At 40.8% G+C, this 25,089-nt stretch overlaps 1 protein-coding gene and 1 long non-coding RNA gene across 2 annotated transcripts in view; one reads left to right on the top strand and one right to left on the bottom strand.

Moving 5' to 3' along the window:
* Positions 1 to 19,895: 19,895 nt before the first annotated feature.
* On the bottom strand, positions 19,896 to 22,607 carry LOC140526951 (uncharacterized). The gene is made up of 4 exons (XR_011974617.1): positions 22,302 to 22,607; positions 21,401 to 21,526; positions 20,784 to 20,925; positions 19,896 to 20,094 (listed from the first exon to the last, which is right to left on the bottom strand). It is a non-coding gene; the product is annotated as an uncharacterized lncRNA (long non-coding RNA).
* A 21-nt stretch (positions 22,608 to 22,628) lies between these two features.
* The window catches only part of LOC140526947 (utrophin-like), a 77,378-nt gene continuing 74,917 nt past the window's right edge, over positions 22,629 to 25,089 (top strand). The window contains exon 1 of the mRNA XM_072643567.1: positions 22,629 to 22,764. Coding sequence (XP_072499668.1) covers positions 22,714 to 22,764 — 51 coding nt within the window. The 5' untranslated portion in view covers positions 22,629 to 22,713. The remainder of the gene's footprint in view (positions 22,765 to 25,089) is intronic.

Below are 25,089 nucleotides of genomic sequence, written 5' to 3'. Positions count from 1 at the left end.
CCTGCCGTGGCACCGAGAGGAACAGATCCGAGCGGGCTCCAGTGGCCACCCGGGTCCCTCCACCCACAGGTGACAGGGATTGGTGAGAGGGTCTCTTTGGTGGGTCGAGAGGAGAGTGGGGTGCCCCCATAACTCAGGCCCCCTTGGGAGGCAGCAGCGGAGGCGGGAGCAGACCAGGGCTCCCAAGCAGGCAGGAGCCTGGATCCATTGTTGAAGGTCTCTGCATAACCTCCCCACCCAGGGAACTGAGCCAGTGAGGCAGCTCTGCCCCCACCTGAGCACCTGAACTTAATCTCACACTGAATAGCAGCCCTGCCCTCCCCAAAGCCCTGAGGCTGTGAAGCAGCATTTCAATCTCAGAACCCAAGGGCTGGCTGAGAGGATCTGGAGGCCAAGTGGGTGTGAAGAGAATATTCAGAAGTCAAGTCACTGGCTGGGAAAATGCCCAGAAAAGGGAAAAGAAATAAGACTATAGAAGGTTACTTTCTTGGTGAACAGGCATTTCCTCCCTTCTTTTCTGATGAGGAAGAACAATGCTTACCATCAGGGAAAGACACAGAAGTCAAGGCTTCTGTATTCCAGCTCACTCAAGGGGCTCAGGCCATGGAAGAGCTCAAAAAGAATTTTGAAAATCAAGTTAGAGAGGTGGAGGAAAAGCTGGAAAGAGCAATGAGAGACATGCAATCAAAGCATGAACAGCAGGTCAGCACCCTGCTAAAGCAGACCCAAAAAAATGCTGAAGAAAATAACACCTTGAAAAATCAGCCAACTCAATTGGCAAAAGAGGTTCAAAAAGACAATGAGGAGAATGCTTTCAAAAGCAGAATTTAGCCAAATGGAAAAGGAGCTTCAAAAGCTCACTGAAGAAAATAGTTCTTTCAAAATTAGAATGGAACAGATGCAGGCTAATGACTTTATGAGAAACCAAGAAATCACAAAACAAAACTAAAAGAATGAAAAAATGGAAGATAATGTGAAATATCTCATTGGAAAAACAACTGACCTGAAAAATAGATCCAGGAGAGACAATTTTAAAATTATGGGCCTACTTGAAAGCCATGATCAAAAAAAGAGCCGAGACACCATTTTTCATGAAACTATCAAGGAAAACTGCCCTGAGATTCTAGAACTAGAGGGCAAAATCAGTCTTCAAGGAATCCACAGAACACCACCTGAAAGAAATCCAAAAAAAGAAACTCCTAGGAACATTGTGGCCAAATTCCACAGTTCCCAGGTCAAGGAGAAAATATTGCAAGCAGCTAGAAAGAAACAATTCAAGTATTGTCGAAATACAATCAGGATAACACAAGATCTAGCAGCTTCCACATTAAGGGATCGAAGGGCGTGGAATAGGATATTCCAGAACTCAAAGGAACTAGGACTAAAACCAAGAATTACCTACCCAGAAAAACTGAGTATAATACTTCAGGGGAAAAATTGGTCTTTCAATGAAATAGAGAACTTTCAAGCATTCTTGATGAAAAGACCAGAGCTGAAAAGAAAATTTGACTTTCAAACACAAGAATCAAGAGAAGCATGAAAAGGTGAACAGCAAAGACAAGTCATAAGAGACTTACTAAAGTTGAACTGTTTACATTCCTACATGGAAAGACAATATTTGTAACTCTTGAAACTTTTCAGTACCTGGGTACTGGGTGGGATTACACACGCACACATGCACACATGCACACACACACACACACAGATACAGACAGAGTGCACAGAGTGAACTGAAGAGGATGGGATCATATCTTAAAAAAATGAAATCAAGCAGTGAGAGAGAAATATATTGGGAGGAGAAAGGGAAAAATGGAATGGGGCAAATTAACTCTCGTAAAAGAGGCAAGCAAAAGACTTATTAGTGGAGGGATAAAGAGGGGAGGTGAGAGAAAAACATGAAGTTTACTCTCATCACATTCCACTAAAGGAAGGAATCAAATGCACACGCATTTTGGTATGAAAACCTATCTTACAATACAGCAAAGTGGGGGATAAGGGGATAAGCAGGGTTGGGGGGATGATGGAAGGGAGGGCATGGGGAGGAGGGAGCAATTTGAGGTCGACACTCATGGGGAGGGACAGGATCAAAAGAGAATAGAAGTAATGGGGGACAGGATAGGATGGAGGGAAATATAATTAGTCTTATACAACACAACTATTATGGAAGTCATTTGCAAAACTACACAGATTTGGCCTATATTGAATTGCTTGCCTTCCAAAGGGAAGGGGTGGGGAGGGAGGGAGGTAAGGAAGTTGGAACTCAAAGTGTTAGGAACAACTGTCGAGTGATGTTCTTGCCACTAGGAAATAAGAAATACAGGTAAAGGGGTATAGAAAGTTATCTGGCCCTACAGGATAAAAGAGAAGATGGAGACAAGAGCATAGACAGATGATAGAAGAGAGAGCAGATTGGTGATGGGGCAATTAGAATGCTTGGTATTTGGGGGGGGGAGGGGACAAAAGGGGATAAAATTTGGAACCCAAAATTTTGTTAAAATGAATGCTAAAAGTTAAATAAATAAATAAATTTTAAAAAAAGAAAGAAAGAAAGAAACTTCTTCCTGCTGGCAAGGGGCATAGAGCTGTCCCTGCCTCGATGGGTCCTGTTCAAGGGGTCCGACTTCAGAACCTGGGTGGTGCCAGGTCCAGTGGGCTGGAGACCTAGGATTCAGACAGAGGTTGGTATATAGCCTGGGCTGTCATCTAGAAGTTGATGGCTTGCACCCTGGAAAAGACAAACCTGGCCAAGAGGTTAGGCACACACACACCAAACAGGTACAAAAGGAGTATAAAGAAAAGACAATTTCCCTGGCATAAAAGATAATTTCTCTGGAGAGAATTAAAGATGACTGTGGCAAGGCCAAAACATAGAAGGGCATGTTTGAGAGGGGAGTTTTTTTGCTGTCAGAGATCCCCTTTTCCAGACTGCTCCATAGGTATGTAGAACAAGGAAAGCATATTTTGAGTAAATAAAAACATCCACTGGCCTGGGGTCAGGTCCTAAGGAATGGGTTAAGACTCCCAAAGCCTGTCCTCTCCTTTCATCAATGTACAGAGTGAAAGGTTTTCCCAGACTGGGTAGGTCTAGTGATGGGGTGGTGGTCAAATTAGTTTTCAGAGTCTCAAAAACTTTAGCCTGCTCTGAGTCAATGCCCTGAGTAGGGTCATAAAGGGGTTTAGCAATAAAATCAAAATTAGGAATCCAGAGTCTACAAAATCTAAAACACTGGAACTTGTTTCTTAGTAGCTGGAACAGGGATAGACAGGATTGTCCTTTTTCTCTCAGAGGTTAAGGAGAGAGAGGTGGGTGTGAGTTCATTGCCCAGATACCTTATGGACTGGCATGCTATCTGGACTTTGTTCCAAGAGACCCTATAGCCTCGAATGCCTAAGAAATTAAGGGCTTCTGTGGCAGCAGCCAAAGAAGCCTCCTGGTTGGGGCTACAAATAAGAATATCATGCACATACTGAATTAAGCTACTGCCTGCTAATGTCAGGTGCCTTCAATCCCTTCCCAAAGCCTGGCCAAATAAATGAGGGTTATCTCGAATCTCTTGGGGCAAGACTGTCCACATTAGTTGATATGGACTTGATTCCCCAGGACAAGTACATTCAAAAGCAAAAATAAATTGTGAGTATTCTCCACTAGGCCTTTTTGTGGGAAGGGTTGCAGTGCTGCATGGAGATGGGCAAGGGAGAAAGATTCTATACTTAAGGAATTTTTCAATTAAAGGTTGTGGTCCTTCCCAGGTCTCAGGCTTAATCAGATACTTACTGGCTGAGATGGGGGAGCACTTTAGCGTTTACTAAAGACTAACAGTGGCTGGGGTGGCAGAAGTAGCTCTCTCTGGAATTCCAGGGTCCCAAATATTTGGCCTAACTGTCTCCCACACTCTCAAGCAAACCCAGGAAGATATAGTGAACAGCGGCAAAAGGGAGATGGGAGGTTTAACTAGAGAAAATTGGCTCCCCAATTTCACCATCAGGTCCCTTCCCATCAAGGGGGCAGGGTCAGAGGAGGGCATAGGGAAGGAGTGTTTAAACAACAGATCCTCAAGCAGGCTGGGGAGGGGGGTATGTCTGGAGACATTCCTTAGTTTCCCTTTCAATGCCTATGACCCGAGGGGTCAAGGGACGGGTAGAGCCAGAATGACTGGTTAAAGCAGAGAATTTAGCCATGGCAAAGTGGGTAACCTTACTTTCAGCCTTCGTTTTTGCCCAGGGCTTGATGAGAGAGGTAGAGAAAGTGGGAGCACTACCAGCACCCAGGTTTTCCTGTCGTTCCAAGTCTTGAGAAGACTGGAGGACAGGGTACTGGGGGGGTAGCTCCACCACTTTTCCAACCTTGGGGACAATCCTTCCTCCAATGTCCCTTCTGGTCACATGTGCACGGTTCCACAGGCATTGGTTCCTGGGGCTACCTCTGGGGGGGCGCCCTGGAGGGGCACTTCTTGGACCAGTGACCCTCCTTGTGGCAATGAAAGCAGGTTTCCCCACTGCCCAAGCAGCCAGCCTTCCTCCAAGGGGGTGCCCTGCAGGGGTGCTCCCTGGGTCTTTTCCTGGCCAAGGCAGCAGCCAAGAATTGAGCCTTCTCCCTGGCCCTGGCTCTTCTCCTTCGTTCTCTTTCCTGTGCTGCAATGAGGTCTCTGTTGTTAAAGACTCCAAAGGCCATCTCCAGTAACTGGGCCTGAGGTGTTTGGGGTCCCATTGCCAATTTCTGTAGTTTCCTCCGAATATCTAGGGCAGACTGATTAATAAAATACATGCTAAGGATTGCTGCCCCTTTTATTGAGTCAGGATCCAAATTTGTATGCTTTTTAATAGCTTCTACTAGCCGGTTTTCAAAAAGGGCAGGGTTTTCCTTTTATCCCTGAGTAATTCCCCTAATTTTTTGAAAATTTTTCTTGTTTTTGAAATGCAGTTTTTAGGCCTTCTAACAGGCAAATTACCATAAAGTCTCTCTTTTCCCTGTCCTCACTCTTTTGGTAGTCCCATCTGGGCTCACTCGCGGGAACAGCAGCTGTTCCTGGGGGGTATTTTATGGGATTATTGCTAGCCATATGATCCCCAAACTTTTGGGCATGTTCCCAAATTCTCCACTTCTCCTCAACGGTACAACAGACAGAGAAAAGAATATGCAGATCCTCCCAAGAAAGTTCAAACTGTAGGGACATGTCCCTAAAACCCTCAGTGAACCTAGGGGGGGTCTTCCGAGTATCTCCCCAGTTTCTCTTTAATCTGGGGGAGATCCGAAAGAGAGAACGGAACACGCATCCTGGTTGTCCCACTGGGTGGGGGAGGTTCTTCTCTCAAGGGAAACAGCCCTGACGGCGCAGTGGGGACAGGGGCTTGTGGAGGAAGATAGGAAGTCCCACTTCTTGTGAGGGAGGGGCTGGGGAATGCCTGCTGAACTGGATTAGGCTGCAGAGCCAGGGGATCTGGCTGGCAAGGGGAAAGATCTGCTGATGCCTGAGGAAGAGTAGGGATCAAAGGGGGAGATGCCCCAGAGAATGCCTCGGGAGCCGGGCCTGAGGCCTGAGTGAATATTGCCCCAGCCAGAGGGGCTGCAGAGGGAGGCACCTCAGCAAGCCCCCTGGCTGGGAACTGAGCTGGGGTTGGGAACGGAGCTAGGGGAGGAAGTGAGGCCGAGACCCTAGGAGCCATAAACAGGGGGTCATCCAAAATGTCCAATTCACCCCCATTTCCCTTTTGTGGGGCGGCTCTAGCTACAAGCATCTTACAATCTGTGCTAAGAATGGGGTCCTGAGAGATTTCGACAAAGGCCCTTACGTAAGGTATTTCTATCCATTTTCCCTTTTGGAGGCAATATAATTGTAATTTTAAAAGGATATTACATTGCAAGGTCCCAAACATGGGCCACACTTCATTGTCCTTCAGGTGATACTGAGGCCAAAGTCTGTTGCAAAAGAATACCAACTTTTTCTTTTTAAGGTCTTTAGAGCAGTTAAATTTGTTCCAGTTTTGTACAAGACAGTCCAAAGGCGAATTCCTTGGAACTGATGGATTTTGACCCATTTTTTTTTTCTGTAACTGGAAGTCCCCTTAAAGGGGGGCATGGAAGTAAGCCTTGGGAAAAAAACAAGAGGACAAAAAATAACCGGGCTTTCCCCGATTTCCTTGTGCCCAGGAAATCCAGAGAATTCCCAGGTCCGCTGCCTAACCAATGGACCGACAACTTGAGTCTCTAACTCTCTAGCGCCCAGAAAGTTCAGAGACTTTGCTGATACTGGGACCTGAAGCCAGGTCCGAAAATCCACTTCCAAGGTGCTTGGAGAGCAAGTAGGGGATAGAGAGAGGGGGAGCCTTACGTACCTTCCAGTTTGAGCAGAAGAATTTGAGATTAGCAGCTTATCCGGATCAGGGAACCATAAATGAAGAGGTTGAGGGGTGATGGGGGACCCCAAAATAGTGACGGTCCGGGTCATGCTTGAATGAATTCGACTCAAGCCTTCTTAAAGCCAAAGAAAATAAAGTTTGTTAAGGATTCGCCAAATTGGGTTGCCTCTTGAGGAGCCCAAGCTTTTGTAACGCTTGTATTCACAAGCGGGCCAGATAGAATCTCAGCTAGACAGAATCTGAGCTGGATTGAATCTGAGCCCCTTCATGGAGTCGAGGTGGGACTTAAATACGGAAAAGAGTATAGGAGGGATCTGGGGGGGGGTGGTCTGGTAGTAAAGGGTGATGGGGGGAGGGGTTTAGGAAGGGTCATGAGAAGACCTTTGACCTTTGACCCTCTGGAAACAGCTGGAGGCTATCAGGAGATATCAGACAGTGGAGGGTTTGGGTGGGAAGCAGGTGGGGCAATCCAGAGATCTTGATAGGGGCAGTATGGGAATGGGGTTTTGATGGGATCAAGGGAGGGGAGTTCAACAGAGACCTGAAATGATAATGAAAAACCCATGGGCTTCCTGAGACTGCCAGAACAAATGGGAAGATTAGATTTGAGGAAGAAAGGCCAGATTAAGTGGGAAGATTCAAGGGGAGTTCAAGGACGCTCCCAGAGTCTGAACCTTATCACTCTCACCTTGAACTCAGACTAAGACCTCTAGCCTCTGTAAGTGCCCACAGCCAACAGAGTCCCTGCCTCACTGCTTCCGCCCTCACCCAGTGTGTGCTGCTTCCTTCTAGACCCTTCTGCACCCTGAAGGACAGCTGGGGCTGGCATTCCTTATCAGCAGAAGTTTCCTAGATCTTCCCCAGGTCAGATGCCCAACTCCCCTTACTCTTCCAGAGTTAAAAGTTCCTGTAGCTGGGTGAAACAGCCTCCCAACTCAGTTGACCCCAGGGCTTGGGGTTTATTGTTTAAGCAGCTTGAGGCTGGTTAAAACTGACCCTAGCCCAGAGGCATTTATTCTTCTCCAGTATTTTTCTTCAGATCTTGGATTCGCCCAGGATAATCATTTCTGCCCCTACTCTCATTTGTTTTCAAGGCTCTATGTTCACTCAGAGGTGCAATTTTACCTCTTTTGTAGAGGAAAATCTTGAGAGCTTGAAATTTTCTGATCTACTTCACCATCTTCCCAGAATCCTCTTCAACAACAACAATCTCAATGTAACTCAGGTATTCCAAGTATTCATACCTTCATTAAGTCAAAAAGCATTGATTAGGTACCTATGTAATATGGCTCTTAGGGACTTACAAAGATGAAAACTTTCTGTCTGTTCCTCCCTCCCTCCCTCAACTTCTCTCTCTCTCTCTCTCTCTCTCTCTCTCTCTCTCTCTCTCTCTCTCTCTCTCTCTCTCTCCTTGGTATAATACATGAACACCTGGCGCATATGCAGCATGAATGACTATCTGACCTGGAATCTGATGCACTGTTCTTCAAAAGAGACTATAATTTCCATCTTAGTGGGGAGGAGAAGGAGGGCTCTAGCTGAGCCTTCTCTCACCTATCTCCCCAGACAGGTATAGGCTAGAATTAATTCTATCTATCACATTTCAAATTTGGGCAATCTAGTGGTACACCATTTTGACAGGGCTAGGATCAACACCAGTTTCCCTGGTTGCTCTCTGACAGGGTCATAATATTTGGCTGACTATGACCAGATTCAGCTTCCTTTCACCAAAAGTGGCTTAATGAAAAGACCCTAATGTGTTGCGAACAGCAAGTAAACCCATAAAATCAAGCAACCAGTAAACAGAAATTGGGGGTCTTATCTAAATTACAATAGGCCCAATAATAAACAAGAGTAATGGACTCTTTGACTGAGGAGAAATCTCAGTTAAATCCAAAAAGACAGTGGAGTCCCTGAAGGGCAGCTAGTTCTCAGCTATTTCCAGGTTTAAAAGCACTGGAAATAAACGTATATATTAGGGGACCTGCTTTCCATGAAGTTTGTATAGCTCTTAAAAACAGCCATTAAAAAGTTCATATCTAACCTCCGTGACCATCTCTCTTCACGTCCTCTAATTACCTAACGAAATCACATATCTAGGCATCATTCTCATAAGCAATCAGGAGTCCTATCAGAATATGGATGTCATGGGATTATCCCTCACAAAAACTGATGCAGACTTTGGCTAAAGTATAATTGCAAAGATAAAAACCATACAATATATATATGGATAAGTCAATATAAAATATATTTAAAAATTGTGATTAGGAAAGACTAATATTGGGGGCATCAGGAAAGGCTTTATGCAGGAGGCATTGTTTGAGCTAAGTCCTGAAGAGGGATCGCAAGGGATGGAAGTGAAGAAAGAAAACAGGAGACAGTCTGAGCAAAGACAACAGGGTAAGAGAGGAGGATATCATGTGCAAAGAGCAGCAAGTAGTCCAGTTTAAGTGTATCATGGAATATTGGAGGAGAAATAATGTGAACTAAGCCAGGAAAGATTTCATCAGATGGTGAAGGGTTTTAGGAGTGAAACAGTGGAACTTCTAGCATCCTGAAAGCTATAGGGAAGCACTGAAGAGTCTTGAATTACGGTGTGATGGACAGATATGTGTGTGTGTAGGATGAATTTTATATGAGAATTAGAAGGAATGAATAGAGTACTGAAAGTAATCTGGGAGAAAGGTAATGAGAACTAGATGGTAGCCTTGTAGATAGAAAGAAGGAAGTGAATGCAAGAGATGTTCACTCAATAAATCAACAAGCATTTATTGTACCTACTATGTGCCAAGTACTCTTGTGGGTGCTGAGAATACAAAGACAAAAATGAAATGGTCCTTAACCTTAAGGAGATTCTCTTCTATAGTGGGAGGCAGCAAACACACATGTAAGTGTGTGTGTAACAAATACAAGGTAAATTTTAGACAGAAGTAGTAGTAGCTGAGGGGATCAGGAAAAACTGCATGGATATCTGAGTTGAGCTTCAAAGGAAACTAGGGGTTCTAAGAAACAAATGTGAGGAGCGAGTGCACTGAGAGACAATCTTTGCAAAGGCCTGGATATGGGAACAGTAGCAAGTTTAGACCCTATAGAGGAGAGTAATGCATAATAAGGTGGAAAAAGTAGATTAAACTATACAAGGCTTTATATGACGAAGGACTTTGTGGAGTTTATATAATAAGAAAGAAACATGGTGCATCCTGTAATTCAGGGATAGATTTTTGGTATTCTTATGGAAATTGGAATGGAGATGGGAGAGACTTGAAATAGAGAGAGCAAATACTAATCTATCATAGTAGTTTAGGCAAGAGTTTTTGGTGTTTTGACCTTGGGCGGTAGCTATGTGAGTAGGGAAAAGGGGATGAGTCTGATAGATTCTGTAGAGGCAAAATTGATGAAATTTGGCAACTACTCAGGTATGGAGGTGAGGAAGAAGGTGGAATTAAAGATGACTGTGAGGTTGTAATCTTTGGAGTGACTAGAAGGATGGTGACAGAAATAGGGAAATCTGGAGTAGACATAAGCTACAATGAAAATATCAGTTCCATTTTGGACATGAAGAATTTGAGATATCTATAGAACATTCTCCACAAGGAGATACATAGTAGGTAGTTGATGATGTGAGAGTGGAGTGTAAGGAGGACATTAGTGTTAGATGTATAGATTTGGGGTTCATATCATGAAGGCAATATAGAAAGAGGAGAAGAGAGAGAGAAAAGAAAGGAGAGGGTTCAGATGTAACTTTGGGAGTTGTATAAGTTTTGTGGATGATCCGTGAAAGTATTATAATTTTCATTTGACAAGTAAGGAAAATGAGCTTTAAAGAGGTACAAAGTGCTGTCCAAGGTCATATGGCAGGTCAGTAAGCCCAGTTTGCCTGACTTTAAGTTGGATGCAAACAGTCTAAACTAGTTCAACTCAGGTTCTTAAGGAGAAGAAAACAGCTCTGCACTCGATTACTTACCATGTTTTATAGTCAAATGGGCAAAGAGAGCAATATACCAATGTAGGGTATGCAGAATCCAGGCTGCCTTTGAATAAGGAAGCTAGATAAAAGTGCACATGGGTTGCTCGAATTCTTTTGGTGTTGAGGGATGCCTAGGTTTTATTATTAAGCATAAGTTCAGACCCCACAGAAAATCTGAGCTCCTTTTAATACTTTCCCAAGCCCTCTTCTAGACAAATTTTGTCAGACTGGCAAAGAAATAATTCTTTTATGTATTACAGTTTTGTACATGCCTCTTAAGCCATTAAAGTTAAAGAGGAGATAAATCTATAAACCCATATTTACTTCAGTGTCATAAAAGTTGAACAAATGTAGTCGAGTAAAGTCATAATCTCATACATCCTCTGAATAAGCCTCATCAAACAAACTCAGTAGGTAAACTAAGTCAGATTACAGATTAAACTACATTTAGAGGATATACAAACAGACTGATTGAAGGGGAAGATTTACATGTCGTCAAGGAGTCAGCGACAGTTGAGTGTTGTACATTGGAATGTCCAAGTCTTTAAGTAAATTTTTGCATCCCATGGGACAGGTTTTGGTCAACTTAGCAACCTCTCAGTTAGGTGAAATGTCCTTGGCCTTCCCTTCATGTTATTGTTCCATGAGTCAGATTTTGGTTAGGTGAGGTTAACATTAACACTCTTGTAAGTGAATCAAAATTGGCAGGAGGAAGGGCCCCAAGTCCTGAATAATAAAAGACAATCCAAAATTCCCATAATAAACTGCATCATGAAATGGTGCAGAAATAAGGAACCAATATAATTAAGGAATCAAGAATCATGAATTAAGAGCCTGGTATGTTCTAGGTTCTGTACTAGGTGGTAGGCTATAAATGCACTAAATGAACAAAACCCTACTTCCAAAGTGCCAGCATTTACAATGATGAAAACAACGTAAATCTGAAGAACAATCACAGGAAACTAAATGCGGTTGGGAAAATGGACCTACCTCTCTTTGCTGAGGTGTAGGCACTGGTACTATGCAGGTGGAGATTGTCAGACACAACTGATGTTGGTTGGTGGCTTGTCAGAATTTGTTTTTCTTTTTCATTCTTTATAGCTACAACGAGCTTCCTAGGCAGTCCAGTGTGAGGAATATATTTGGAAATAAAGATTATACAGAATAACATGTTAATAATAGTGCTTTTTAAGGAAAAAAAGCAGAAGACCTTGACTCAGCCACATGACTAGTAAAAGTCTTCTCTAGAAGAAACTTTCCTGCTTTTTCATGTCTTCTTCTCTTCCTGTTCTTGACTCTTGCTTTTGTCATTTCCACTAAGAATTTTTTTTTTGCTCAAGGCGCCAAGCTCCCTAGAGCAAAAACAAAAGAACTCTTAGCCAGATAGACTCAAATCTCTCTCTTCAACTCAGTTCTTTGTCCAGGGACATGGATCTCTATGTTGGACTGTCTAGTTTACTTTACAAAAAGCATTCCGTATGCCTTTTGATTTTATTTTTTGAAGGTTAGATTGTACCTAGTCATTCACTTGGAGATGCTCCCCAATAATTCTTAGAGTCTCTGAGATTCCAAGGTTCTCTTGTTTCCCATCTCAAAATCATCTTCTGCTCTTCCATGTAGATGAGCTGAAAAAGACTGGGGGTGGGGAGAGGAATGGATGGACAGAGATAATGTTGGCAATGGAGGGTGCAGGGTAAAGTCCTCTTTTCCTTTACCTGTTCTACGTAGACTTTTCTATGGATATATAGCAGCAAAGGCCCAAAAGTCTTCAAGCTTACCTTTATACTACTATGAAGTGAAAATAAAATTTTGAACATAGGATCATAAATTTAGGGTTGGAAGTCATCGTCAACCTCTTTTTTACAAATGAAGAAAATGAATTACAGCAAATCAAGTGGTTTGCTACGGTCCCACAAGGGAAGCAAGTGGTAGAGCTGGGATTTGAATATAGCTAGGTCCTCTAATTACAAAGCCAGCTCTCTTTATTGTGCATCTTGTTGCATCTATAAATAATTCCCAACATTATAGATAGGATGTAAACTCCTTAAAAGTAGTTAGTGTTTTTTGCTGTCTTTGCATTGCCAGCAGTTTGTTCATAATAGGCATTTAATAATGGTTTGTTGATTGATTAGCATATCCACTTTCTGCATTTGGAAGCAATTCCAAGAAAATGGGGCATTTGGTGTGAAATGTGAGGTATGAAAAATACTGGGCTCCATTCACTAGTTCCTTAAAGAGTCATTCGTCTTAATAGTATAATGTGTTCTTTCTTGTTACTTCTCAGCCATCTTCATAGCCTGCTACCTGAACTGTGGTTGTCATCACTGTCTCTCCCCTGTCCACCTTTAGATTCCACCCTGGAATACTGGGTTCTGATAGGGGCACTTTTATTTAATCTTACAGGGCGTCAGACCACCATACCACTCCTTAGATGGCTCCACCAACTTGCCATTCAACTTCCCTTTACAGCTTTTCTTCCTGAATTAGAATGTAAGTTCCTTGAGTAGAGGCCTGTCTTGTTTGTGTCTATTTGTATACCAGTATTTAGTCTAGTATGTGGTACATAAGAAGTGCTTAATCAATGTTTTTATCTATCTTTATTAGTGTAGGCCTTTGTGGCTCTACTAGCTTTCAAAATGAATTGGGAAATCACATCACTGTGCATCCAGTTGTAGAAAATGTTAATAACTGAGATTCCATTTGGGGTTCATTGACAGCCTCATTTGTTTCTCTTCTGTGTCAATTGCTTAAAGGAAAATAGTTTATGAAGATGTCAGGGGAACAAATGAGGGACAAATCTAGCCATTGTGAGAAGTTCCTAGCATGGGAATTCCCTCCATTAAGACAGATTGCAAGAGAATTTCCTGAGGTACATAAAAACGAAGCGATTTGCCCAGGATTACAGAACTTGTAGTGCCAGAAGAAGGATGTGAATTCAGACCTTCCTAATTTCAAGCCCAATATTTTATCCATTATACCATGCTGCAAGTGATTTTTGGAGATTTAGGGTGTGTGTGTGTGTGTGTGTCTGTGTGCATGTGCGTGTGTATAATATAATGGATATAAGAAATTCTTGGTGTGGTCTTCTGGCATACATGCTGATAATTATCAATGCAAGTTGGCATTTTATGGGCAACTTACAGTCTAATAAAAGACTTAGGTTTAAAAAATTGGGAAAACTGAGAGTTTAAATGATTTTTCTAGAACCACATAGTAAGAGTCAGAGGTAGGATGTGAACCCAGATCTTATTGGCTCTCTATCCAATATATCAAAAATGCAATGCTTTAATTTACATGATTTGTACCTTTTACATTCAGTCTTTTACCAGTGGTGGTATATCAGAATGCCATCAAGGCAATAGAGGAGAGGTAAAAATTCTTGTATGAGCAACACTCATAATTATACAAAATAAATTATACAATACTCACAATTACACAAACTAAAACAACACTGAACTTGACAGCTCAGTTTGTTTCTTCTAGGTAACTAATTCTTAAATACTTGGAAATGCCAACTTTTTTTCTTGATCTGATTTAAGATATGTATTAGACCAGATGCCTTCTTTGAAAGACCCAAATATGGCTAGAGAATTTACCTCAATCTCACCCCTTAACCACAGCAAATTGTTTCTAGGTCCCTAGAAAGATATGAAGGGCTAACTGCTTAGGGATGGCCCAAGTTTCATCTCATCAGCATTCATCTACACTAATGGAGCAAAGAGGAATTAGCCAAGAAAGATGAGCCAAAGTTCCTCAGATGAATTGTGAACTCTTCCTCTTTCTCCCTGATGACTGTCTTCAGGAAAATCTACAGTATCCTGGGTCAAGCAATTAGTACCTGGCACTTCCTGCAGTTCATTGACTTCAGCAGAAGGGAAAATTATACAAACTAAAAGTCCTATTGACCTAAGCAATGTCTTATTTCATGCTGTATGTCATCTTTTATTTCTAAACATTTTGTCCAAGAGTGACCACAATCCTTAAAGAGGTTAGGCTGCCACCTTATGGTAGCCTCCAGCATCCAGCCAACTCAGTTTTTCAAAAAAAATCATTTAAAATTAATACTTATCTTCCTTGCAAGTATGTTTACTGTGAATTTTTCTGCCAGGGTTGGAAAGAGAGTGCTAGTTTTAGTTATGGGGGCATGAGGTATTTGGTGGTGCTATACTGGTGCCACCAGCACTTCTGAGAGATTTCTGGACTATTTTCCAGTATCACCTTTGAGTCACTTATTGCTTGTAGGACTTTGGTCAAGTCCTTTAACATCTTTGGACCTCAGTTTCTTTATCTGTAAAATGAGGAGATTGAAAGAGATGAAATTTAAAGCCCCTTCTAGTTCTAAATCTACGATCCTATGTTTTAGTCCCCATGTTGTTATATTACAAACAAATGGAAATTCTTTCCAAAGTTCAGGAAGTTGTATACTTAAACCCTGATTGTTATATGTGAGTAGAGGGTGCTTTGAATTTGGTGGAAACCAAGAACCCTATAGTGTGTGTGTGTGCGTGAGTGTGTGTATGCACGAGCATGCATGCCCTATGCCAGATATACACCTTAATATTCAGCAAGGCTAGCAGCAGCCCCCAGTAGCCTGAAGGTCCTCTAACAAGAGGTATCATGTAATGCCAGATGAGGACAGCAGCAGCAAGTGTAAGCCTGAGCCCTTAAGCAAAAACGTGGCACTAGTTCTCACTTTGAAAGCGTTTGGGTACATTTTCTTATCAATTTATCTCTCTAAATTTAAAAGTATAGTGTCTAGGTTATGGTCTGAACATGTATGCACTCTGAAAGGTTATTAATAACAAATACACTGTCATCAGCTCTCATACTCAGATCCAGTGATACTGGCACCTCTTAACCTTGCACAAGACTCTATGTCCCGAGCTCTCAGGGCATTTTTATTGACTTTCCCCCATAACTGGAATTCTTTCACTTCTTATCACTAGTGCAGAGTTTAAAAAGTTTGAGAAATATAATTTCTGAGTAATTAATCATATTACTAACAATGCTAGTATTTTAATAGAAGAGGTCAGTGGCACTCTCAAATGCCGAAGACCTTCAAGGGCTCATTGGGCTCAAGGTTTATATAGCCCTGGAAAAGGGGGTGTTCCAGAGTTCAACTCTGATTGTTGAACAGGTAATGGGAGAATGAATATTACAATGAGGGACTGGACCTATTCTCATCAACTTTGATTATGTCTACATACATCTGTCCGTGTTTGTGCACAAGCAGGTTTTGTTATTATCATCTTTATTTTACATCATGTCAACATAATTTTTTTTTCAATTCTATTACTTTGCTTTTTTTCTTTAAAAACTCCTTTCTCTGATAATTTGGTATTAGAGCTTGAGTGAACTTTAGAGGTCATTTATTTCAACACACACATACACACATACACATATGTAGATACTTCTTTTCTATAGCATTCCCCAGAAATGATTATAGAGGAATTCCTTTATCAGCATCTAGAAGAGGGAAAAATACTACTCTTTGAAATAATTCTAAGTTTTAGAGACATTCTTCTTACCTAGAGCCTTCAATTCTCCTAACTAATACTCACAGGGTCCAATTCTGTCTAGTCATGATCATTCAAATCTTTCTAAATGTCAATCTCATAGAATACTTAATGTGATTGTTTAAAAAGTATGTACATACGTATATATTTTCAGAACCATCAGAACCAGCTGGAGATATTTGATGGAAATGTTGCTCATGTAAGTACTTGGCTTTACCAAGCTGAAGCTCTGTTGGATGAGATTGAAAAGAAGCCTGTAAATAAAAGTGAAGAAACTGTGAAAGTAAGTATGCCTAAGATGGCATTTGTAATATATACTGTATTTCTTAGGGCTCAGAATCTTGCTTTTCATATAAACACTGTATTATTCTATTTTTTGTTTTTGAATTTTAATTTTAGTGAGAGATGCAGAGGTGATACAAGTCATCTGGGAAGGATTTGAAAAGCCCCAACCCCATAACCCAATTTTCTCCTCCCCTTCTACCTCTACTACCTCTATTTAGATTCGTTAATTCAATTAAATATACTGCCAGTGTTTTATTTAGATAGACATTTAACATATTTGTGATATCTTCCCTTTTGAATAGCGTCAAATCCATATTTTAATTGGGTTATGCTTCATTGTTTCTTGTACTTAATGATAATTTTGTGTTTTTATGTGTTTAGCGATTAACATCTGAACTGGATGATGTTAACCTACAAGTCGAAAATGTTCTGAGCAAGCCATCATACTAATGAGGGCCCGGGGCTTGGCAAGCAGTGCGCTGGTGGAGCCTAAGTTAGCTGAATTAAATAGGAACTTTGAAAAAGTGTCACAACACATCAAAAGTGCTAACGTGAGTACTTCATGTAAAACAGAGATATACTACCTCCTTAACCCTTCTTTTCTCTTTGTTTTCCTCTTCTTGCCATGCTTCTTAATTAGAGCTGTCCATGTCCCTAGGTGTGTTTGGCCATATTTTCTTTATCTGTTTCAGCTCTTTTTGATCTCATCAGTTTTTGTAACTTCAAGTATGATGTCTATATGGATAGCTTTCAAATTGGGTAGCACTTAAGAATTCTTTTCGTGCTCTTCTGCTATTACTCACTTTTTTAGCCCTGTACTTGGATAAGCTCTAACTGAATGTATCACAGATACCTCAAGATCATTGTTTCTAGAACTGAATGTATTATCTTTCATTTTGACCAGCTCCCCTTCTTGATTTCCTCATTTCTGGCTATGCCATCCCTATTCTTACAAATAACCTCCCTCATGATTATTTATTCATATTTGTTGAAACTCTATCCCATATCTCCTTATAGTTCATAAACCATCAAGTCATATCAATTGTCTTATGTAACAAGTCACATCATATTGCATTCTCCAAATATAGTATCTTTTCACTCAGTTCTTTATTTACCATTTCTGCTGCCTTCACCACCTGAGTTTTTACCACTGTCACCTTTTAGCCTCAATTGATTCTTGCATTATCCTCTGATTCAGTCTGTTCTTCCTAGTATCTATTCTCTCTTGGTTAACTAAAACGTCTATATTAGATGAACCTTACTAGTGCACCCATCTGATCATGTAACTCCATAGCTTCAAAAATACTAACTGATTCCTTTTTGCCTCCTGAATAAATTCAAAGCCTGTTGTTTAAGGCTCTTCACCACTGGATTAAAATTTACCTGTCTAACTTTATATTTCATTCTGTTTGCTTTCCATTACTTCATACCCAGTCCAGGCTAAAATGCTTGGTATTTTTCCTTTAAATCTAGAGTTCTTAGCCTGGGGTTCACAAACTTGTTTTGTTAGTATCTTGATAACTTAGCCAATAAAATGGATTTATCTGTATTTTATTTTATGATGAAGACCTGAATTAGAAAAGGGGTCCGTTGCATAAAAATTGTTAGGAACCCCTGCTCTTTCTTCCTCATTGTGTTTGTTTATGCTTTTAACTATTCTGGGAATACCTTCTTCCAGTTCTTGAAACACTGTAAGATACTGGTTCCCATGAGGAAGCCACAAGGAAAGAACTAATCTTGTGATGGTGACTTCAAAAACTCTGTGTGTATAGGGACACATTCACTCTTCCTGCTTCTGCTGAAGTGAAGAACTTTATTGAATTTACCTTACTGAAATAAAGAACTTGATTTAATTTATATAAATAGTGTAGGCAGGCCTAACACAGAAATTTACCTTTTGTTTTTATTTTCTGTTTAACAATAGAGTCAGTGGAATCCTTTTACTAGGTAAAGGAACAGGACCCAAAAGGCAAAGAGACTGCTAGAAGGGAGTAGGGAAAAAATGTGAGATATGCCCACAGATACATTATTTCATTTATTCTTTCCTTACTAGTAGAAGAAAAGGTTTCATTTAGAGAAATATATTGAAAAAGTATGTTACCTCTCATATAATTCTTCTCTGAAGAAATACTCAGTGCTCACTTCTTATACGATACTTCAGCCATCAATTAGACATATATCTATCTTTATATATGTATATATATATATATATAATTTTAACAATATTCTGACACACAAAAACTTCAAGTGAAGCAAAACCTTCAGAGAGATTTTAGGTAAATGGCATTTTCAGGCAAAGTCTTCTCTTTCAAAAATCCTATAGCTTCATTTACATAATCAGGAAAGTCTCAAGCTAGTGTTTTGGGGAAATAATTCCAGTCAGTTCTATTTTTAAGAAGGCTAAAAGGAATTTTTGTAACTATTAAAGATCTTGTACCAAGCATTAAAACACAGTGTTAGAGAGATTTCGTTTTTAGTATCTGACACGACTTCATGCCAAGGAGTTATTGTCTTTGCTGTCTTGTCACCCAATATATGGCTTTGTGTCACCTCTTGATGTGTAATCTCATGAAACCTGAATGGAGTTGAAGTCACTATAGCTTTGAAAAGATCTCCCAATATGCGAAAGTACAAAGAAATGATGAGGAATCTCTGCTTGACCTGATTGGCAAATTAATTTTTTTTCCTTTTCATTTCTGCCTATTTTACAGTTGTCTTGCTTATTGAAATCTGGTTTTACCTCATTTGCTTCTTTCCTCTACTGTAGTCATTGGACTTACTTGAAGTCATGTTCTGTTTTTGGTTCACCTGTCCTTAGCTATGCTTTCTTTTTTGCTCTCTTCTGTAGATGTTGATCGACCAAGAGCTTTTCTCAAAGACAATTTCTGTGAAATCAAAACCTGTTGAGGCTGGTATGCATTCAGTGGACCTAGACAAACTAGAGCATGATTTAAAAACTTTGGTGAAGGCTGTAGAAAAGCCCAGTGATGAAGATGAAAAGGTATAATCCACTTCATTTTTCTGTGAATAAATGCCTTAAATATCATGCTGTGGAGCACGTGAATAGAGCACTGGCCCTGGAGTCAGGAGTATCTGAGTTCAAATCTGTCCTCACACACTTGACACTTGCTAGCTTTGTGACCCTGAGCAAATCACTTAACCCCAATAACCTTGTGCGTGTTCTCCCCTTCCCCCCATACCATGTCATTTGTGGTGGAGAATTTTAAGGTGAGAGCTTTTGACGTTGGGTTTCAATGTAGCAATTGCCAAATGATTTATATAATGCTTCTAAGAGAGTTAAAATTTCAAGGAGAATTAACTAAGGATCAGCATGGCTTAAATTGTAAGCTATTTTAACATATAATTTAGAGAGACAGTGTGATATACTGCTGATGCAGCTAAACTAGGAAGACCTAGGTTCTAGTCCTGCCTCTAACATATACTTAGATCTTTTATCCTAGGCAAGTTACTTTCCTTGTTTCACATAGCTTTTGGAAAGTAGGTGATAACCTACATTGGTAGAGGTAGTTTACTCGTTGGAGAGTCCCTGTTGAAATTGCAGGAGCTTTTTTAAAAGATCCAAGAGGATTCAAAACATTTTTGGAAACAATATAATTGTTAGAATTTTTTTCCACCTAATAGTATTTTATTTTTTCCAATTATATGTAAAGGCAGTTTGCAACATTCATTTTTTTATGATTTTTAATTCCAATTTTTCCCTCCTCCCGAAGACAGCAAGCAATCTGACAGACTATACATGTCCAAATCTATTAAATGTAAATGCTATAATTTTAATGTACTTATTTTAAATTTTTAATGGGATATTCGTTTACAGAAATTCATCATGATGGATATGTTCTTTCTAGTAAAGAAATATACATTGCTCGAGAGATATCCAAGTGAAATATTGACTTGTTTTTCTCTTTCCATTCTCAGTTGGATGAGGAGAAGGCCCAGATTGAGGAAGCTCTGCAGAGAGGAGAAGAGATGTTACAGCACCCGATGGAGGAAAACAGGAGAGAAGAGATACGCTTATAGTTAGTACTTCTAAGGACGAGACATAACAATGTCAAGGCATAATCACTGGAACACGTGTCTCCTACTTACAGCGCTTGGATGCAGAAAAAGGAAACCTCTGATGTGATCTCAGACAACTTGAGGAAGCAGAGAGTATTTTCATTACCAGAAATTGCTTCATGGGGGATAGTACTTGATTTGCTATTCACATTCACCCTAAGTTGTTGTCAAGGTTCAACCAATCCCCAGGAAAGAGAAGCGCTAGGAAATGACAGTGGGTATAAAGCCTGGTCTTCAAAAACAGATCTAGCCTGTGAAGACCTTTCAGCTGTCAAGGATACCAGTTTCCGTTCTCCCAATTTCCTTTGCTTTGTGCATTGTAGCCAAAGGTAAGGGACAGAGGGAGAGAAAGGGAACAGGAAGGAGGAGAAGGAAAGGGGAAAGGAAAATGAGAGGAAAGGAAAGGAAGGGGATGAATGAAAGTAAAAAGTGAAAAGAGGAAAGGAATTTTGGAATGGAAATGAAAGAGAAAAAGGGGAACGGAAAGGGGACAGATGACAAGGAAAGAAGAAGGAAGAAGCTGCACCCCCAGATTGGAAGTGGCCAGTTGTGTCTCCACTGGGGCAGTTTGTATTACTCACAGAATGTTGTTTGTCCTTCCTTCTGGAAGAGGACTGTCACATCAGGAAGATGATGCTATGAGTTGCCAGTGAATTGGATTTCAGTGAGGGAGGGCTGTGAAAAGTCATCAGCCTTACTTTCTCCTTAGGAGCCATCTGGGCCCTGTGTCAAGACATTTAGTATGACTACATAGATAAGAGATAGACAGTCAGGATGACTAGAGATGGCTTTGGATGCAGTGGGAGACCTTAGCTTTTTGAAACTAAGGTCTTTACTAGGTCTCAGCTTGACTGAGGCAAGGCCCATTGAGTGACTAAGATGAATTGAGAAATGAGCCAAGGAGTGTCCCCTTTTATCTAATTAACGCATAACAACCCCAACAATCTGAGAGGGGAAGAGGCCAGAATTTCTGGACAAGATAGAGATTGGAATGAGTGGAGGTGGCCCCCATTTAAAGAGGGGTACAATACACAAAAGGAGGCAGGAAAGGGGGGTGGAGCAGGACATCAGGGAGTATAGGTAGAGGGCATTCCTTGGAACTGGAACCAGGCAGGGCATCAGATGTAAGGTGGAGTGATAGGAAAGACCAATTTCTGCCCTCTCTAAAGGAAGGAATTTTGAAGCTTTGTTGCTCCACCTTTGAACTCGCCAATTAGAGGAATTAGGAACATGGTGGTGAGTTTAGATGTGATGGACTTCTCCTGGGCACTCCATCTTGTTCTTTAGAGTTTGAAGCAGACAAGGCATCAGATTCAAGGTGCAGCTGGAAGGGACAGAGGTTCAAGATTATGGGAGCAAAGTCCTTTGCAGGAATGACTGAGGCTATACAGTTGGATTCAGTCTCAGTTACATCATTTGTAGAAGGAGTGTAATGGTAACATCTACATGATAGAATTACGGGGATCAAATGAAATAATATCTATTCAGTGCTTTGTCAACTTGAAAGCACCATATGCTATTATTAACATCTGTATCTCTGTTTTATTGTTGGCTTTTACTATCTCTTCCTAGGTCATTCAGTAATGCAACATAGTATTCAAGGTTATTTATTGATAGAATTATGAAAGGTGAAGGAATGGTATAGTCAGTCATTTAGCACAGAGGTTCCATTATGTTTGTTTTAGGAAAATGAGGGGGTTGTTTCCTCAATTAATAAATGGTCAAAGAATATAAACCAGCAGTTTTCAGAGGAAGAAATTAGAGCTACCTATAGTCATATGAAAAAATGCTCTAAATCACTATTTCTTAGAGATGTAGATTAAAAGAGCTCTGAGGTACCACATCACACTTATCAGATTGGCTAATGTGGTAAAAGAGCAAAATGATAAATGTTAAAGATGATATGGGAGAGCTGGCACACTAATTCATTGTTGGTGGAGCTGTGAGCTGATCCAACCATTCTGGAGAACAATTTGGTACTATGTTCAAAGGGCCACAGAAAAGTGCATACCCTTCGACGCAGAAATATACCCACTAGGTCTCTATCCCAAAGACATCTTCAAATTGGGGATAGAAATAGTATCTTTCCTTTTACATACCTCAGGTCAGGAACTTGGCGAAGAGGGTGATAAAGATCTATACAACAGGTGACAAGAGAAGTGATCAATGTACAGTGTAGTAGAGTGTATAAAATATCAAATATTGTTTGGTATTCAAAGCCCTTCAGAGCCTGCCTTCCTAGTTTTCATGTCTTCTTACACTTTACTCCTCTGTTTTGAAGTAAAGAAAGGTCTCTTTTTATACTATCAAAAAAACAATCTAGGAGGGACAGAACTTCAGGGTTTCTGGCCAAAACAGATACAGTTGTTTCTTACATTCATTCTGAGTGGTCCTCTGGACACAAGTTGGTGGTGATGGAGGCTTGGGTGGGGCCCAATTATTGCATCATCAAGGACAGAGTGATATAAGTGGAGAAAATCTAATCTGTTCAACACTTTCCAGGTTACTGGGATGCCAGTTTCCCTTCTCCTCATTGTCCTTGTTTTGGTATCTAACTGGAAGGTAAGGATATAAAACCCTCCGTAGAAAGAGGGAGAGGAAAGGAAGGCAAGAAAAAGGGAGGGGAAAGGAAGAAAAAGGAAAAAAGAAAAAGGGAAAGGAGAAGGAAAGGAAGAGAAGAAAGGGGAAGGGGAAGGAAAGGAAAAGTCAAGGACAAATGGGAAGGACAGGGGAAGGAAAGGAAAAGGGAAAGGAGGAGGTGAGGCAGTGTGTACTAATGACAGGTTGTTGTTTGTCCTTCTTTCTGGAAGAGGACTGTCACATCAGGACAATATATAAAATGGAGGCAAGAAGAGGGATGATGGAGCAAGGAGCCCTGGGAGTATGGGTAGGAGTTTTGGTACTCCACCTTTGAACCCTCTAATTAGAGGAATTAAGAACATGGTGGTGACTTTTGATTTGATGGATTTATCCTAGGAGAGGATATGGCAGAGTTGACACATTAATTCATTGTTGGTGGAGCTGTGAGCTGATCCAACCATTCTGGAGAACAATTTGGTATTATGTTCAAAGGGCCACAGAAATGTGCATACCCTTTGACCCAGAAATATACCCACTAGGTCTCTATCCCAAAGAGATCTTCAAAATGGGGAAAGAAATAGTGTCTTTCCTTTTACATACCTCAGGACTTGAACTTGGCTAAGAGGGTGATAAAGATCTATACAGTAGGTGACAATAGAGGTAATCAATGTACAGTGGAGTAGAGTGTATAAAATATCAAATATTGTTTGGTATTCAAAGCCCTTTGCAGCCTGCCTTCCCAGTTTTCATGTTTTCCTATACTTTACTCCTCTCTTTTGACGTAAAGAAAGGTCTCTGTTCATATTGTCAAAAAATCAATCTAGGAGGGGGAGTAGCCTCAGGGTTTCTGGCCAAAACAGATGCAGTTTTTTACATTCATTCTGAGTGGTCTTTTGGACCCAAGGGAGGACTTCGTGGGTGTAGGGCCCAATTCTTGCATCATCAAGGACAGAGTGATATAAGTATAGGAAATCTAATCTCTTAAACACTTTCGAGGTTGCTGGGATGCCAGCTTCCTTTCTCCTCATTGCACTTGTTTTGGTATCTTACTGGAAGATAAGGGTATAATACCCTGTATAGACAGAGGGAGAGGAAAGGAAGGCAAGAAAAAGGGAGGGGAAAGGAAGGAAAAGGAAAAAAGAAAATGAGAAAGGAGAAGGAAAGGAAGAGAAGAAAGGGGAAGGGGGAGGAAAGGAAAAGGCAAGGACAAATGGGAAGGAGAGGGGAAGGAAAGGAAAAGGGAAAGGAGGAGGTGGGGCACTTTCTACTACTTACAGGTTGTTGTTTGTCCTTCTTTCTGGAGGAGGACTGCCACATCAGGACAATATACAAAATGGAGGCAAGAAGAGGGATGATGGAGCAAGGAGCCCTGGGAGTATGGGTAGGAGTTTTGGTGCTCCACCTTTGAACCCTCTAATTAGAGGAATTAGGAAGAGGGTGGTGAGTTGTGATTTGAAGGACTTGTCCTAAGAGATGATGTGGGACAGTGGGAACACTAATTCATTGTTGGTGGACCTGTGAGCTGATCCAACCACTCTGGAGAACAATTTGATATTGTGTTTAAAGGGCCATAAAATATGCATATCCTTTGTTTGACCCAGCAATACCCCTGCTGGGTCTGTATCCCAAAGAGATCTTAAAAAAGGGAAAAGGAATCTTTTACATCTTTTTACTATCTTTTACTCTCTTTTATATCTTTTACATAGCTCTGGAGAGGAGCTTGGGGTAACAGAGTGATAAAGACCTATACAAAAGGTTGCAGTAGGAGAAGTGATGAATGTACAGTGTAGTGGAGTGTATAACATACTGTTTGGTATTTAAAGATCTTTACAACCAGCCTTCCAAGTTTTCATGTCTTCTTACACTTTGCTCCTCTCTTTTGAAGTAAAGAAAGGTCTCTTTATATATTGTCAGAAAAATCAATCTGGGAGGGGGAGGAACCTCAGGGTTTCTGGCCAAAACAGATGCACTTTTTTACATTCATTTTGAGTGGTCTTTCCGACCCCAGGGAAGACTTTGTGGGTGTGGGGAACAATTCTTGCATCATCAAGGACAGAGTGATATAAGTGTAGAAAATCTAATCTGTTAAACACTTTCCAGGTTACTGGGATGCCAGCTTCCCTTCTCCTCATTGCCCTTGTTTTGGTATCTTACTGGAAGGTAAGGGTATAATACCCTCTGTAGAAAGAGGGAGAGGAAAGGAAGGCAAGAACAAGGGAGGGGAAGGGAAGGAAAAGGAAAAAAGAAAAAGAGAAAGGAGAAGGAATGGAAGAGAAGAAAGGGGAGGGGGAAGCAAAGGAAAAGGCA

The sequence above is a fragment of the Notamacropus eugenii genome, chromosome 2, assembly GCF_028372415.1.
Source record: "Notamacropus eugenii isolate mMacEug1 chromosome 2, mMacEug1.pri_v2, whole genome shotgun sequence".
NCBI classification, from domain to species: domain Eukaryota; kingdom Metazoa; phylum Chordata; class Mammalia; order Diprotodontia; family Macropodidae; genus Notamacropus; species Notamacropus eugenii.
This window is presented reverse-complemented; position numbering and strand designations above follow the sequence as displayed.